Here is a 17,831-nt window from a genome sequence, read left to right as displayed (position 1 = left end):
GTTGATCACTATTTGGGTGAAGAAGGACTTCCTTTTATCTGTTCTAACCCAACTGCTCAGCAATTTCATTGAGTGCCCATGAGTTTTTGTATTGTGAGAAAGGGAGAAAAGTACTTCTTTCTCTATCTGCTGTATCCCATACATAATCTTATAAACCTCGATCACGTTACCCCTCAGCTGTCGTTTCTCCAAGCTAAAGAGCCCCAAGCGCTTTAACCTTTCTTCACAGGGAAAGTGTTCCAACCCTTTTATCATTCTAGTTGCCCTTTTCTCCACTTTCTCCAATGCTATAATATCCTTTCTGAGGTGTGGTGACCAGAACTGTACACAGTGCTCAAAATGAGGTTGCAACATGCCTGACTTGTATGGCTCTCTTGGCCACACCACTAAGATCCGTCTGTCTGTCTGGACAGATGCCTTGATTGGAGGAAGATGAGCGTTCAGCTTGCATATACAAATTTGTTGTGGTTCTAATACAGGTTTGGCTCAGTGGTCTTTCCTCATGACTCTCGGGAGTTCTACAGTCCACTGGACTGTCCAGTTTTTTAGTAGGACTAGAAATGCTGTTCCTCCAGGATGGGACTCAAGGTGGGCTACAATGGGCCAGCCGCTCTCTCTGCCAAGCCTACATGTTAAGCAACTTCACATGCCAATCAGCCATAAAAGCAGGATCTAAAGAAAGAGACCTCTCACCCTGCTGGTTAACTATCCCTAAACTCTGAACTGAATCCACCAGGATTTAACATAATCTCCTCAGGGTGGGTGGGGCCAGTGTTCCCTCTAAGCTGAGCTAGTGTGAGCTTGCTCAGAATTTTTTAGCCTCCAGCTCACAGAATTTTTGTCTGAGCTCGGGAAGGACGGCTCCAGAGCAAACTGATTTATGCAGCAGCCAGATGGCTCGCCCACAACTTTAATGCCAGTAGCTCACAAAGTAGAATTTTTGTTGATAAGACCCCGCAGCTTAGAGGGAGCATTGGGTGGAAGGCCCCCCCCTCTAATTTATAAAACATTTGAATTAAAGTTCAACCTGGTTTGTAGGCTTTCTCGTGTCCTTATGTTTTTAACTTTCCCCCCTCCCGTTTCCCTTGTTTTTACCCACCCCGGCTGTCCTGAATCCAAGATGCACCTTTGGTCGGTTCCATGTTACTCTCATGGGTTTAATTGGACAGGTGTTCCCAGGTCATTCAGTAGGCCACCTCTCAGAAGGGAAGTTGTATGCTTGTGTGAGAACGGCAGGGGCTCCTACCTCTACCTTTCTAATGTCTGCAAGGTCGAAAAAGTCTGAAGTGGTTGTTTGTAGGAGAAAGACAGCTGGGCAAGTCTTACACATACACAGTAGGTATGGTAGACATCCACAATGGCAAAACAGCCAAGAGTATAGAGAACTGTCGTGGCTAACTTGCAGTCTTCAGCTCATCTCCCTGCCTGCTATTTCAGCTTGTCACTTCTGGCAAAGAGGTTCCTGGTGTAGGGCCCATATTTCTTGGGGCTCTCAGGGGCAAGGAGTTCCCCTTTTGGACTAATAAAACATGGGGTGTCCTTTCAAAATCCTCATCAAAGGAGGCACTGAGGATTACTTCTACTGAAGGTCCCTAAGGCTGTTGAGAAATGGACTCATTTATGAATTTATATCTGCTACACACACACACACATGGACTGTGTGCCTAGAGACTGTGTGCCTAGACCATGAGCCTAGAGAAAGCTGTTTGAATTACCTACTGTGAGGCAGAATTCACATAGGAAAACACTTGCCTGGATTTTATGTTAATGTAGCTTGCACACATTCAGCTCAGAGTGCATCATGGGAAGGAGAAGCACATGTTAGCCATTGTTAGCAGAAAACGACAACTCGGAGAAGAAGATCCCCCATTAGAGCATGGACTTGATCTGCATCTGTATAGCAGTTTCCTGTTGACGGTACCAAACTGGCCCGGGAAAGCCAAGATTCATTTGTACTTCAAAGGAGAGGCAGGAAGAAGAGAATTCGCACCTAGCCAAATGGTATTCCATGAGATAGAGGATAGTATTTCAAATATTGGCCCAACCCATAGGAACACCAGCCCCTTTCTACATTCACCAATCAGGTAGTTCATGGGATGGACTTGTGAGTAGGTGGGACTACAGCTTGGCAAGGTGCCACCCACCTGGAGGTTCCACTATAAAAGTAAAGACCCAAACCCTAGGTCTTTGCTAACCACCCTTTCTCTACGACCTCCGTCTTCTTTTACCACCTCTTAAGCCCAGCTTCCTATACCACAATCCTTTGTCTACTTTAAAATCTCTTGGACTGCAGCTAATGAGGTCCACATCTTGTTAGCAGGTTCTATCAGGTGTGAGTTAGCTAAAATCCCGAGGAATTCTTTTATCCCTTATTCTTCCATTGCAACAGACAAGACTTCTGGAAACAGGCGAGTATAAGTCAAAATATACCTACCTAGCTCCAAGTAACTGATAATCTATTTTGATTTCTTTCTGTAACTCTAAAGCAACCTTGAATGTAGGTGAAACCGAGAGACTGATTATTTTGTATGTGTGAACTCGAAATCCTTCCGTAAAAAGACTATTTTGTTTTGGAAAAACACCTGTGTGGTCTCCATTACTGGATCTCTATCGATAGACAAAACCTTGGTATAGTTGGCCAGCAGTCATGTTAAAATATAGTTAGCCTCTGCTGTAGATAAAGCATTTGGTGTAACAAGGCTTTCCTGAAACACCGCCCCTTTCTGAGATCACCTCCTAGTGTGCAAAAGGGAAGGTGGTGTCAGATTGGTGAAAATCTGGGTTGACCTGCTTACAGGTAGCCAAGGTGGGATGTGGATGTTACGTGTCCCCCTCTCCCCAATGCTGCTGTGTCATCCTGAACTGGAGGAAGGGTGGGATGGAAACACACTATGGGAGCAACCCTCAGCAGACCTGCTCAAAGTCCCATTTTATTCAGTGGGGCTCGCTTCCATGAAAGGATTAATTTTTCAAAAAAGCTTAATTATGGTATCATAGTTAATTTCCAAAAGTTCCTTTATGGATGGGCATGGAAAGCATGTTGACATTAAAGGTAGATAAATGTTAAAACATTTACTTGCAAGGGTGTTAGCTGGTGAAAAGGGAAACTGATAGCTCCCGTTATGAAGCATAGAAATCATTAAGTTGGGTCTGTTTAGCCTGGGAAAGAGAAGGCTCGGGGTTGCAAGACTAGATCTGATGGGTGGAAGTTACAAGGGAGTCGTTACCAGCTAAATATCAGGAGAAACTTCCTAACTGTCAGACTGGTTGAGCAGTGGAACAGACTGCCTCGGGAGGTGGTGGATGCTCCTTTGCTGGACGTTTTCAAGCGGAGGCTGGACGACCATCTTTCGGGTATGTTGCAGGGCTATCTTTCGGCTATGCTGCAGAGTGCAGGGGGGTTGGACAAGATGACCTGCAAGGTCCTTTCCAACTCTAACATTCTATGATTCTATGGGTGCGTTCAGACAGGGCATTTACAACGGTATAGGTGCCATTTGGAATCAGTGTACTTACTGACATTCACACGGCGAACATCTGCCTTCCGTCCCTAACCGTTGCAAAGAGCTTTAAACCGTTGTATTCTGCCACTAGGTCCCCAAGTGGTGGTATCCAGAGTGCAACGGTTGTAATCACTTTACTTCCCTCCCGTCTGATCGCTCTCCACTGTTGTAGAGCCACTTCTGTTCGGAAGCCCAAGGCTTCCGATTTTCGCCCACCATTTTTTTTTTAGGTCGGCGATATGCGCTTGGGCGAAGCTTTGTGCCGGCGTTTGTTTAAAAAAAGAAAGAAAAGGTCCTTAGTTTAACGTTTTAGAGGAGTCCGCGACCTCAGGGAGGCCAGTTTGCTCTTTAAACTTTAAAGGAAGTCCTCTCTTCAGGGCATGCTTTTCTGGACAGGGTGTTTTGCGCATGCGCGAAGATCGCCATTCTGTGGATGGCTGCCTATGCGCATGCGCAAACTAAGTTAAAAAAAAAAACCGCCGACGCCCGCTGTGTGTGAACGGGCATACAGTGATGGGCTCCGCAGACAGGAGGTAAGTGTGATTGTGTTTCAGCCGGCATAAACTGCAACGGTTCCAACTGGTACAATTTATGCCGGCTGAAACGCCCCATCTGAACGCACCCTATAAGTCGTACAGATGAAAATAAAGCACTTCGACAAGGTAGGTTAAGATTTGGAAAATTCGAGTGCTTTAATGGGCTCATTTAACTAGATCTTTAGTGGCGTTTGGACTAATCCAAATACTGAGACATGGAAGGAAGGAACTAAATACATCCATGACATTATTTTGGCGGGTAGGATGTATAACGGGTGTCAAACAAAGGCCCGGGGGCCGAAACTGCCTTGTCCAGAGCTCTTATCCAGCCTGCCAGCAACTGGTGCGAGGGAAGGAACAGGAGGCTGCCCGGGGGGGGGGGGAGTGGGCAGAGCCTCTCCCATTCTGGCTTCAGCACGGTGGAACCGCCTCATCTCCAGCAGTCAAGCGGAAGCCTTTTGCTTCAGTGGAAGCCTCAGTGGTAAGTCGGGAGCCACTGCGGCTGCATTCCTGTTGGCTCGGGGGTTCCAAGGCTTGAGACTGCACACCCCTCTGCTCCATCTGCAGCTCCAAGGATGCTGTCCCGGATGGCCACAGGGATCAGCATTTGCACCGGTGTGTGTGCAGATGATCCTGGTGACCGGTGCTGTCGCCATATTTATACTCTCCCCCATGCAGCACAGGGGTGGCCAATCTTGCTTAACGTAAGAGCCACACAGAATAAACATCAGATGTTTGAGAGCCACATGACATGAACAAATATTGCAGAGATGTTTGATTGAAAAATATGCAAATTTGCTTTTTATTAACATTAAATGAGACTGCCAAAAATAAAAATAAAAGGGGTAAAATAGATATTGATGATATTTATTTGTCCAATGATATTTGTAGGCTGGGGGGGGCGCTTTGAGAATGCATTTAAAGTTGCCTTCTGGCTGGGGAAGGGAAGACTTCCCCAGTTGCTCTGCTGGGAGCCACACAATGTGTGTGAAAGAGCCGCGTGTGGCTCCCGAGCCGCAGTTTGGCCACCTGGCATTATGTTTTATGGCACACATGGTCCGGCCTGACAAAGTCACGTTTATGTCAGATCTGGCCCATTTAACAAATAAGTTCGACACCTCTGATGTATAAGGTGATGATCACTATATGCATTCCAGATCACTGATGAATAAATTAAATAGCACCGGCCCCAATACCGGTCCTTGTGGGACCCTGCTGCTTATTTCCTTCCATTGTGAGAACTCTCCATCGTTTCCTACTCTCTGCTTCCGTTTATTCAACCAGGCAGGCATCTGTGTGATTCTATTACCTTCTGTAATTCCCATTTCTGTGGAAATTATGAGACACTGGCAAAAACCTGTAGGGAAGAGTTGGCTAGATAATGATGACCTCTGGGGGGAAAAGTTAGTCTATAATCTGCATTAACGGAGGCTGTGGAGGGCCAAAGTGTGAAACGTGGTGAAGGAGGTCAGTGTACGAGCAGTGAGGCTTACATGGAACTCTGCAAAGCAAAGACAGCGTAGGGGTCGTGTGTTTCCAGCTGAGCTTTTGCGAGCCTTGCTGGCTATGCTACAGCCAGTGTAGGAGTACTGTGGACTTAAACAAATACAGGGATTTCTCGTGTGCCACCATGCATCGCTTCCTCCTGCATCCAAAAGAACCCATAAGGTCTGGCGAAAGCCTTTCAAAGGTTTTCCCATCATTTATGTTTCCGCTGACGCTTAAGTCACTCTCCCGTTCATCATACTGCACACTGTGACCATATCCACATGTTAACCGTGGAGTTTCAAAAACCAATTTTACGTTTCGCACAGAATGAATTTCACAGAATCTGAAGCGATATGGAATTTGAAACAATACTAATTTCATAGAATTTGAAGCAATATTTGAATCAGAATTTGAAGCAAAAGTTCTCAGCTAAACATTAGGAAGAACTTCCTGACAGAGCGGTTCCTTGGTGGAACAGGCTTCCTCGGGAGGTGGTGGGCTCTCCTTCTTTGGAGGTTCTCAAATGGAGGCTAGGTGGCCCTCTGACAGCCATGCGGATCCTGTGAACTCAGGCAGATCATGAGAGGGAGGGCAGGAAGGGTTAGGGTGCCTCAGTGCCTTAGTTCATGTGGCCCTTTCTTTACACACCCAGGGAAATGCTGGTCACCACTTCGTGGTCAGGAGGCGATTTTTCTCCAGGCCAGTTTGGCTGGAGATCCTGGAGGTTTTTTGTCATCTGGGTATGGAACAGCAGTCACTGGGAGTGTGTGCAGGGGAGGTATTTGTGAATTTCCTGCATTGTGCAGGGGGTTGGACTAGATGACCCTGGAGGTCCCTCCCAACTCTATGATTCTATAAACAAACTAGAAATTCCTTCAGTGCAGCATAACTGAGGGGGCAAGGGCTTCCGGAAAACCCCTTTAAAAAACAACAGCATGCATATCAACATTTGTACGTTTCCCATTTTTATTACGTCCTTCACAGAACATAAAGTTAAGGCTTAATGGCTCTGATGAGGTAACAAAGCGTGGACTGGTGTGAAACACGATCAGCTGCCGATTAGTTCAGTGGAATGTAGTATTCGATTTTAAAACCTACCTTCTAGTATCTCTATAGGCCACCCCAGAAACGGAGTTGAAAGGCTGATCCTGTGTTATTGCCATGTCACGTCAACAGAAAGGTGTCTAGAAGTAGTTTTGTCTGTCTTAAGAACGCAATATACAAGCCGTGGTTCCAGCTCTCCCGGCCTCACGAGACATTGTTTTTTCAGCAACTTCTCTTGACATGAAATCTTGCTGAAGCATCTTAAACCGCTGCTGCCGACTTCCTTCCAACTTCTCCCAGTAATCTTCTTGCAGAGGTTTCTGTAGAAGCAAAACACAGACCATCCCAGGACTAATTCAAAACATTCAGTAAAATTCTGTGACCGTCTCATACACCAGTGAAGGGGTCGCTCTGGTTGCGAAAATGGACAAAGCGGTGGAATAGGCTCACTAGGAACAAAATAACTTACTGATTGTCAGGTTCCGTCTGTGGCCCGGGAGCTGACCTGCCCGTGGCCGTGGCGTCTGGCTTCCCACCAGGGCAGATGGTCCTGGGAGTTGGAGGGAGTTCATTAAGGAGGAGTTTGCTGTGGGGCCTCAGATAGGCGGGGGACAGGGTTAACGTCACCCCTTAAGTCCCTCCGCTGGCGTGCGCAGGACACCTCTCGTTCTCCCCCCCCCTCCGTTTCTCTCAGATCAGTTCCGTCGCACGTTTCTTCTCCCCGGCCCCTCTGCATCTCTCTCCTTTTATTCCCCCTTCTCCACTCCCAGCACCGCCCGTGTTTCCCGCCCCCTCTACTCCCAGTCTGGTCCCGCCCCCGGTGATAAGCTCAGACGCTGCCTGGGCGTTCCGGGCGTGGTTGCAAGTGTACCGGCCCTGTCGGCCCAGCGGCCGCACCACCGCTGCCTGGGCTCCTCACCGTGTCCACCCTCAGCTCTCCCTCCGCAACATCCGCACTGCTGCTCGCTGGGGCGAGGTTCCGGGGTGCACGCTCCAGGGGCCGTGCTCCGCTGACGCTACTGCAACTCTCTGGGTCGCCAAAGGTTGTCTCTCCTGGGGCTTCCTGTGCTGAGGAGCCGGGCTGCGGCTCCATCGGTTGCCATGGCGTCACGGTTGCTCTGCTCCTTTGCTGGTTCCCGGGTGAGTCGGGCGGTTGGGGCATCTCTGGGGGGTGGGGTCTACGTCCCGCGGCCACCGGACCGGGACACTGATTTCATATCAGGGGTTCACGGAGCACCTCTGGGAATCAGGAAGGATTTTTGGTCTCCCTTGGTGTCCCTATTATGGATGGATTTATGTCATCACAGTACCTGCAAAGACTAGCGGCTTCTGGTCCATACTAACCTGGATAGGCCCATGGTTAAGATGCATAACAATGGAAATTATCTTAATTTCTCCGAATAGGTAACATATCTTAGCATGAAATATTTGATCACTGATTTCTCAATGGTTTTATATATATAGTGTATCAATAGAAACTGTTGTAGTGAAATACTGTGGTATGTCAGCGTTATCTACAGCAGATGCGGAGAGTCAGAACAGATGGATATGGAAATATTTAATTGCTGAATATTTAATTGCTTCTATGCCTGTCTTTTAACTGTTGTATTGCTTAAGATCGACTTTTAATCCTCTGTTGGTTGTGATTTATTATTGTCATCCGCTCTGAGCCTACTCGTGGGAAGGGCAGGATATAAATCTAAATAAATAAATAAATAAGTGTATCAGGGAGTGATGTTAAACATAACAGTAACTCTTCAACATCTCAGGCAGATGCTCTGCTTGACAGGACGCCATTTACAACAAGCATATCTGTGCTGACTTGGCTGGTAGCCACCGAGGTGATGAACTAGAAGCTGAAGACACGCACCGGAATCAAGGTCAGTGAGAAAGCCGAAGGTCTGATAGCTGTGAAGTTGTTTCAAGAATGCAGGTTTCCAGAAGCAAGGAGTGACTACTGCACACTCAGAAGCAGGTGTGATTTTGCAGAGTTGTTGCCGCGCTGGAGCAGGTGCACCAAGGGGTTCTAAACAGCTCCTCCCTTTGGAGTTGAGTCTGCAGAGGCTTACAACTCCTCTCGTTGACGTTGCTGGAGCTACAGCCTGGCACTTCTTCTTCGTTCCTGCACAGTCAGCCTCATCTGTGCCCTACGTCTGGGGCACTCAGGGAAACTAGGCCTTGGGGAGTCTGGCCTCGGGGGGTCTGCAGCTGGCGGTGCTGCTGGCCCTGGCTCAGGTATGGTCTCTCCTTCTGGCTGCACCTCTTGCGCAGCTGCTGGGGACTCTTCCTCCTCGGGTACTGCTAAGGGTTCTTTCTCTGGGATGTCTCTAGAGGAGGCTGGGTTGCTCCCTGCCTCTTCCTCATCTGATGAAAAGTCAGCCTCAGCCGGATCTGGACCCATGACACTATCTTTAAAAGTATTTTCTCGCGTGCATACAGCTTGTCTTCAGCCATGCCATGCCAGGTTATTTTTAGCTGCTCAGACGGTCTTGCTCTCCAATGGCCAACTGGAAACCCTGCGGGGAACAAGCCCTGCCTGGCCCCGTCTGCTTTTAAAGAACACCTTGGCAGGCACCAAAAAAAGCTGTAGGGGGATGCCACCGCCCCCACGAGCACCGTGTTGGGGACCCCTGGTCTGTATGAGGCGGCTGAGATGGGCAGCACTACTGGGAAAAGTGGGACTTCTGAATCTGGCTATGATGGGAAACCGTATCGAAGACTGACTCCAGTTAGTAAGCCAGGGACAGACTACAGTTCAGAACTGCCGCTTAGTGCCCTTCAGCAAACCACAATCCATTTGGTCAGCTGGCTTTAGGTACTCACAGTAAAGAAGAGCTTAATGAAAGCGCAGTTAATCATGTCAGAATTCATCCCGGGGATTAAACCCAACAGAGTGTTGAGACACTGAAATTAACAGGCTTAAGCATGGCTAATTGTATACCGGATTGTAGTCTAAAACAATAGAAAACATTATCTTTCTTACTTTCAGTGACTTTGGCCTTTCGTTGTACTTCGTGGATACACTCTTGAAGTTCTGCGTCTGCATTTTACGTTCCATAGATTTTTCGGCAATCTTTTTCTGTAGATCCAAAACTCGCTCATCTTTCAGAAAGCCTTCACTCAACTGAGGCTTAATTTTCTTTTCCTCCTGTCTGCAATGTAAGGAAGAAGGGGAAAAAAACCCAAATCAGTTCAGAGGGGAAATGTATGAAATCACTGACTCATCAACTGCAATAATTTAAGCAGAAAAGAGCATGGACAAGCCAGATTTAAGCACTTTAAATTCCACTGGTTTTTAAGAAAACTTTATTTATTAAAATAAAAACCACATGAGGAGTTAATTCTGGTAATGAATATATTCCTATATGGAGGTGTGTTACTTTAATTCTAGTTTTAACTGGAAATGTTTTTTTTAACTATTCTTGTAAGCCACCTTGAACCACGAGGAAAACGGGGGTTTAAAATTTTTCATAAAGATATATTCAACAGGATGGAGCAGCCCACCACACATTTTCATCTGCACTCTCCAGCATATGTAGTTACAGCTTTATAACCACAGGACGGAACTCCTATAGGCCTCTGTCACGGCTCAGGTGGGGTGTCATGTGACGCTGCCAGCACTCTGGTTCTAGGATCCTTTGAAAAGGCCCAGAGCACCCTCCCAAGACCTTCAGACCTCCCTTTTTTTGCTGAATAATAGGCCGGAGGACCAGGCAGAGTGAACAACAAATAAAGGGTTTATTCGTACAGGAGGTCAGCCTGATATGGGTGAACAGAAAAGAAACCAAATGCCCAAGTGTCAGGTTCCACAGCCAAACAAAGGAGTACACGCTTATCATAAGGTTCCTCTCCCTCGCTTTAGGTCTGTGTTCTATTCTCGATGCTTGGGGATCCAACACACGGTTATCATGAGGTTCCTCTCCCTCGCTTTAGGTCTGTGTTCTTAAATAGCTAGCTGGGCCTTTTGGTGGAGAAGGAGAAGAGGAGGAGGAGGAGATTGGATTTATACCCCGTCTTTCACTTGGGGTCTCAGAGCGGCTTACAATCTCCCTCCCCCTTCCCACAACAGACACCTTCTGTGAGGTGGATGGGGCTGAGAGAGCTCTGACAGAAATGGCTCTTTTCAAGGACAGCTCTGACAGAACTATGGCTTGCCCAAGGTCACATCAGCAGGTGCAAGTGGAGGAGTGGGCAATCAAAACAGGTTCTCCCAGATTAGAGTCTGCGCACTTAACCACGACACCAGACTGGAGGGTCTCCAGATAAAGGAAGGTCTCCAGATAAAATGGCTGGCTAGGCCTGATCGGTCAGGAGAGAGTTTCAAGGGAAGTTTGCTGCCCCATAGGTCTCTGCTCCGCTTCACTGTCCTTAGAGCTTATAGTCCATGCTTCTTTCTCTTTGCCTTCCTGTCTGGGGGAGTCTTGCCCTGTATGGTCACCCATAAATACAGGTCCTCTTCTTTCCCAAGGTCTTGAACAATAAAACCGAAAAACTTTAATAAAACCCATGTCTAAAAACACCTCCTCTCGACACGCCTCTGCAGCCTCTAGAAATCGAGCAACAATACAGGTCCTGTGGTTTGGTGGGGCGGTCATGCCTCACAGCCTGATACTCTGAGTGATTTTGACTCACAGATATCCTGGAACTTTATTTGCAGCCTCCATTGCTGTCCTCACCCAACTCCCCTCCTTCTTTGACATCTCCTGCAGCAAGCTGTGGAATGTAAGGCTCCTGGGGTAGGGACTTATGGTCATCGTTAGTGTGCAAAGCACTGTGCATGTTGATAGTGCTATATAAACTGTACAGAACCTTGTTGTTATTCTTATTTATACCCCTTGCTGTGCAGCTGCACACTGGGACTGCACTTCTGCAGGCCAGCCGCAGAAGATTTTTGTTAGCTTTAAAAACTCCTAGAGAAGGGGCAGTCCGCCTGAAGAAACACCACACATTTGCTCTTTTTCCCCACCGAATCCATCATGTGGTTAGAGGCAGACCACCCCCATTCCCTCAGTTCCTTTTTCACTGCCCTGAGAAGTGGATGTTATTATTTATTTATTTATTTATTTAATAGTCTGCTTTCCCGAAGACAGGCTCAGTTCTCTAGCATCGCTGCATTGTAACTTTCATTGTTACCTCAGACTGTTCAGTCCTGGCCAGTCGTTAGGAAGCATTTTTCCTTTCTTTAATTCTTGGCATTCGTCACCTGACGACACCAGAGTCCAGGGTCCCCTTCCAATGGCGATCAAGGCCCTCTTTAATAAAACGTTCTAGGTGTGGCACCAAAATGCCCCACACAGACAAACATGGACATTGCTTGCTCTGCCTGGGAGAAGGGCATAATGTTGGCACTTGTGGCATTTGTCAAAAATTCACACACAAGACGTGTATTGACCGGGCTTCCTGCCTTAAAGTGGCTCTGTGGAAGAAGGTGTTGTCCTCGGTTCCATCGAAACCGAACACCAATCCTAGCAACTCGGTTTCAGACCCACCTCTGGCACTGAACATTCTTCAAAGTTCTGGACCTCCTTCCGTGAGATCCATTCCAACTATTTTGAATATTCCTCCCAGTGCTAAAGTACCAGAATGGGCTGCCTCAGTGGCTTTGTTTTCGGAGCCGAGCAGCACACCCAAGATCACCGTCTCCGGGCCCATCTCAACAACCCAGACCTCATTCTGAACCACCTTCCAAGAAGCATCATAAGTTAAAGGACCGGAACAAACCTTCTGTTGATGGTAAACAAATCAAAGCAATCTGACCACACCGGGACGCCCCAAATTGTGCCTGAACTGACGCCAGCTCCTCCGAGGACTCCATCCCCCCCATCTGCCGCTTTTCATCCTAATGTCCCATTGACCAACGTCTGCAAGGCCACTACCTCACCCCGCCTCCTCAGGTAAACAGCTCACGAAGGTCCCAATGTGGGGCGGCACAGCAAGACAGAAGATGAAAACAGGGTTGCACTTATCCGTAACTGTTGTTCATCGACATCTTCTGCACAGGCACACATCCCCTCCCTCCTGCCCCACTGTAAGCTCTTTAAAAAAAAGGAAATGTATTCTGTATCTGTTGTCTCATTGAGCTCACAGCGGCTAAGCAGGAACTGAGGGGATGAGGCGGTCCGCCTCTAACCACGTGATGGATTGGGCAGGAAAAGAACGCATGCACAGTTCTTCCTAAGGCAGACCGCCCCATTGCTAGGAGTTTTTAAAGCTAGGAAAAAAATTTCCGTGGCCAGCCTGGGCAAGCGCAGTCCCAATGTCTGTCTGCACAGAAGACGTCGATGAACAACAGTTACAGGTAAGCGCAACCGTGTTTTCTCTCCTTCAAAACGGAGACCCCAAACAGCTTATACAACACCAGTCTCCCCTCTTCCATTTTGTTCTCTCAACACCTTAGGAGGGCTTGGCTTGGCCTGCAGTGGCTGTTACCTGCAGTGGTAGACTCAGGAGCATCTCCCCTCACACAGGTCCAACTGGTCTACTTTTCTCCAGGGCCACGTGCATACCTTCTAGGAGTACAGGTAACCTGCGGGCACAGTCCTGAAGAGGTGCGGTGGTATTCAGTCCACATCTAAGGTGCGTATGTGGATCTTGCATAGCAGACGCTATCAGCCATGTTGCATTGTGGGTTCAACACGATGCCAAGAGGAGAGGAGGGAGGTTTCCATGGAGGCTGTCATGATCTGGGCTGTGCAAGCAAAGTCCTAGCAGGCCCAGGGAGCCTGAGTAGCAGTGAGAGGAGGCCAGGCCTGCAACTCCCAGAAGCCCCTGAGAGGTTTTGGCTCCAGTTTTAGCCCATCAAATAGAAAGGGGACTTATAATAAAAGAGCTGGTACAGAAGGAGAGCTGTTTCTTCCAAGAGAGCAGGGCCAGAGGGAAGGCTGCTGCTGGGAGAGACCCTCACCCTGAGAGGAAGGGTGAGCAGACTCAGGCCCAACTGAGACAATGAGCTAGGGACTGTGAGTCTAGTCGAGCTAGGTGTCAGCTATGCTGCCATGATGTTTGTGGGCAAGAGTGCATCTGCTAGACCTGTGTACCAACTGCTGCCGCATTCCTTCCTTCTTTATTATCTCTGACCTTGTAAGCTGTCTGTGTAGTGTCTTCCCATCAATTACCCGTGGGATTAGTTTCAATTCCCAGCTTTGGCTTTAACGGCCTGGGGCCCCATTCTCCCGTGCGCGGGAGTCAGGCCGATTGGCGTGGGGGTGGGGTGCATACGAATACCCATAATGCTTGTAGGAACGTAGCCATTCCTAACAGTGACGATGTTACTGCCTCTATAGCTCTTACAATAAAGTATAACCTACCTGGCCAAGCAAACAGGAATCAAACTAGGATGTCCTCCCTCTGCCTATGGAGTGAGCGGGAGGCACAACCTGACCTAACAAAGGAATGAATGATGCAGTATTAACAAATTTTGCAGCACTCCAAACTAACTTCAGTGCGGCCGTTCTTCCGAATGCTTCTCTGAACAGGGAGATCTGCTCCAGTTTGTCCAAGAGGAGCTGCTCCTTATTGCGCTTCTCACGTACGATTGAATCCCTCTTCTCCTCTTCTGCTTTCTTCTGGGCCTCCTTCAGTAAGGCCAGGCGCTCTTGCAGTTCCACAATCGACATTTCACCAAGGAAGCCGTGGTCGGCCGTCTGTCGGAGACAGAGAGAAGGGAGGTAAAGGGTGAACAACAGTGCCCCACGCAAGCTGATGGAACCTTTTGCCTTCGGCAAGAAGCAAAGTTTGAGTTTTAACCTGGAATGTGGAGTTGCTGTGGGTGACAAAAGCATGGGTGACGGTCAGCAGTTGCCAAAAGGCAACGAAACTCTGACTGCAGAAGCAGAGCCGATCCAACTGTAGCGTCAGGAGTAACTCTTTTCAGGTTCCACTACTTGGGCCATTATCAGGGTTGCCAAACTCCAGGTGGTGGCTGGAGATCTCCCGCTATTACAATTGATCTCCAGGTGATGGAGCTCAGTTCACTTGGAGAAAATGGCCGCTTTGGAAGGTGGTCTTATATCCCACTGAAGCTCCTCCCCTCACCAAACCCCGCCCTCCTCTGGCTCCATCCCCAAATCACGTATTTCAAAACCAGGAGCTGGCAACCCTAGCCATTGTCTAGTTTCTTCATTATTAGGTTATGTGTTTCCCCCCCGAAAGCCTTTTTACTTGATGTCTGGCTTCCACTGTTTTTGCCTGCTCTGGAGTCAACATGTCTACTAGCAATGCAGTTGCCAACTAGTGCTGTTTGAAAGGCGCAATGCAGTTGCCAACTAGTGCTGTTTGAGAGGCATAAGAACCTAAGAGAGAGAGAAGATTTTATTGTATTTAGAGAACATCAGAGGAGCCCTGCTGGATCAGATCAGTGGTCCATCTAGTCCAGCATCCTGTCCCACACACTGGCCAACCACTTCCTCTGGATGGCCAACGACAGGGCAGAGAGGCCAAGGCCTTCATAAGAACATCAGAAAAGCCCTGCTGGATCAGACCAGTGGTCCATCTAGTCCAGCATCCCATCTCACACAGTGGCCAACAAGTTCCTCTGGACAGCCAACAACATGGCATGGAGGCTGAGGCTTTCCCGATAAGAACATAAGAGCCCTGCTGGATCAGACCACTCCCTGATGCTGTTCTTCAGCAAAGAAGAAAACACATTACTAGGGCGGCTCAGTCAGAAAAGGGAAAGAAAAACGGAGGGAAAATCTTGCCTCTGAGGCAGGGGAGTGGTGGGGCTTGTGGTTGGTGGTTATGTCCCACCCAAGCAATTACAGTGCTGCCAGGGCATCGCTACCTGAACATCCTAACCTGCCCCTCAAGGTTGCTGTGAAATTAAAGACTGCACTGAGACCCCTTGGAGGAAGGGCCGGGGTGCAAAGGTAACAAATGCTCCCATCATACATTGTCATCTTTAGGCGCTCACCTGTGTTAAATCAACAAATTTGGTCTTACGGAATGGCAGACACTCCATGGCTCTTATTTCTTGAATCAGTTCACATCTTTTTTTGAATTGTTCTTCTTCTCGTTCTAAAACCTGGAGGAGGAGTACCCGGCTTTCTTCAGACACTTCCTGAGCTGTAAAATGAAAGGAGGAAGTGAACGACTCAACAGCAGCGGGAAAGATAAACAGGTAATGAAACAAGTCGGGAAGGCAGCATGACTGTGAGCCCGTGACGAGAGATCTCCTGCTCAAAAAGGGCTTTTCTGCATGTGTTATTTCCTTGTTTGTATGCCGGTATTCAATCATGCCTTTCCTCCCTTTTCTGCCAGTCTTTTGCGCCCCCCTGGTGGCCTCTTTGATATTTCACTGCTGTATCTTTGGCTTCGTGCTTGTAAATAAGCTGGAGATACAGCGATGAAATATCAAAGTGACCACTAGAGGGAGAAAAAACACATGTGGAAAATGGAAACAAAATCAACAACGAAAGATGTGTCGAAAAGCCCACAAACTCATCTACAGGTCTCGCCTAGAGCTCCCCGGGGAATATTTGATAGTCAGAATGGGATGCAAGCTTTAAAATAAAGATGTTCTAAATAAACAAAGCCATATGAACAAGTGAACCCCTGTGTTCTGGGAATATTCAGGGATTCCACTGGTATGATGGGGTGGGTACCAGCTATTCTGTGAAGAGGCCTCTAGTCCTAGAGTTATTTTCCAGTGACATCATTAGCATATGGCTGTTCACAAAAGCCACGGGAATGGCCCAGAAAAGACTCTGATTACTGGAACACGAGCCTCCCTTCTCATCACATTTTGGCCCCTGCTCACCAGTTTTACACATATTCCCGTGAAATTCAGTGATATTTACAGAGAGACAGAAGTGTTAGCTTTTGCAGCAAAAATAAACCAACGCCTTGTGGCATGGCAGCTTTAAGAGTCTACAAAAGTTTATGCTGCAGTACAATCTTTTTAATCTTTAGGGTATCAGAAGACAGCAGCTGAGTTTGGATGAAACTTAACAGAACTGTTTGGGGATGTATACATATATGAGAGTTATCAGGAGACTTTCTCTTCATGATTTCACTTAGAGTAACTAATTAAGAGATTTTTACACACCGCATAGGGTATTTAAATATTTCTCTCTGTCCCACCTTTCCTTTCCCCCCTTAATAATGCTTTGAAAATCTGACAAATGGCTTTTACACAACACTGACAGATCTCATCCTCTATTACCTATTTGATGCTTGTATTTTTGGAGTTTTGTCAGCGCTTGCTTTGCGTTTTTGTGTCCTTCTGCCACCTGCTGCGCCAATTTCTTTTTTTCCATTTCTTCCTGAAGGCGTACTTCTTTTAATTGTTGCCGCATTTTCGCTTCCTAAACTCCAAATTAAATTACACTGATAAAGAAGAGTAGCACAGATGACAGTTTTGGAAGCAGATCATTTCTGCTCGGTCTAAGACGGGCAGAGAAACTAGATACGGCAAATACACTGTACAGGCATTCCGGACACGATGATACTAATTTTCCTTTCATTTTCCAAACATGAATGAACTCCATGTAAAAAATGAGACTGCGCGATATGACAAAACGTAAATCCATCCAAGTGTATATTCTGCTCTTTTGTTTCTTTCGTTGTAGCCCCTCCCTGCTTTCCTTGTAGACCCTGGAAAGAGTTTCATGAAAGCCGTGTGAAGAACCCCAAATGTAAGCGTCTGCCTAGCGCTCTCGAAAAGAGTTCGTACTTGTTTTGACCCTCCTTCTCCACTCACATTTCCTTGTTATCGAACCAAGGACATTTGTGCAGAAGCAGGCGTCCACGCATATCTCACTCCACACTTAACACATCTGAATACACAGTGCAGATGGCTGCCTATTCACACTGCACTGCTTTCCACAGAATGCACACTAGAAACTGTATCTTTTTTTTTTAAGAGTCAGGAACGCTCTCTCTGAAGCCACAGGGCAGCTGCAGGGAATGACCCTATAAAAATGGAGAGCCCGATTCCTCAGAACTGTGATGTGGGGGTGGGAGGGGCTCCTGTCTTCTTCCCTGCACTGTTTTCCCAAGCTTATTTCCCAAGTTATTCCCTGCCCTGCACTGTTTTCCCAAGTTATTTCCCCCTTTTTGCACCCGGGCTTGAGAAAACTACACAGAGGGGAAGGCGAGAGGATTTCCTCCCCTCACGCTGCAGTTCCAAGCTGAATCAGGCTCTTCCTGATTTTTAAACCAAAGTTCTTTGTGGCTGCTGCGTGGCTTCGAGAACAGTGAGTCAGGTCCAATTCTTTTAAAAAATGTATCATCTGGTTTGGCCCCAAAAGTGAGGGCCCTG

At 47.6% G+C, this 17,831-nt stretch overlaps 1 protein-coding gene across 1 annotated transcript in view; it reads right to left on the bottom strand.

The window, feature by feature from the left end:
• Positions 1-6,732: 6,732 nt before the first annotated feature.
• CFAP99 (cilia and flagella associated protein 99) overlaps positions 6,733-17,831 on the bottom strand; it is a 40,414-nt gene continuing 29,315 nt past the window's right edge. The window contains exons 10-14 of the mRNA XM_015419963.1: positions 16,734-16,875; positions 15,483-15,634; positions 14,009-14,214; positions 9,555-9,723; positions 6,733-6,891 (exon numbers count right to left, since the gene is read on the bottom strand). Coding sequence (XP_015275449.1) covers positions 6,733-6,891; positions 9,555-9,723; positions 14,009-14,214; positions 15,483-15,634; positions 16,734-16,875 — 828 coding nt within the window. The remainder of the gene's footprint in view (positions 6,892-9,554; positions 9,724-14,008; positions 14,215-15,482; positions 15,635-16,733; positions 16,876-17,831) is intronic.

The sequence above is a fragment of the Gekko japonicus genome, unplaced genomic scaffold (assembly GCF_001447785.1).
Source record: "Gekko japonicus isolate JY-2015 unplaced genomic scaffold, Gekko_japonicus_V1.1 scaffold4343, whole genome shotgun sequence".
In the NCBI taxonomy this organism is placed as follows: domain Eukaryota; kingdom Metazoa; phylum Chordata; class Lepidosauria; order Squamata; family Gekkonidae; genus Gekko; species Gekko japonicus.
Note: the sequence above shows the minus strand (reverse complement) of the source record. Positions and strands in the feature narration are given on the sequence as shown.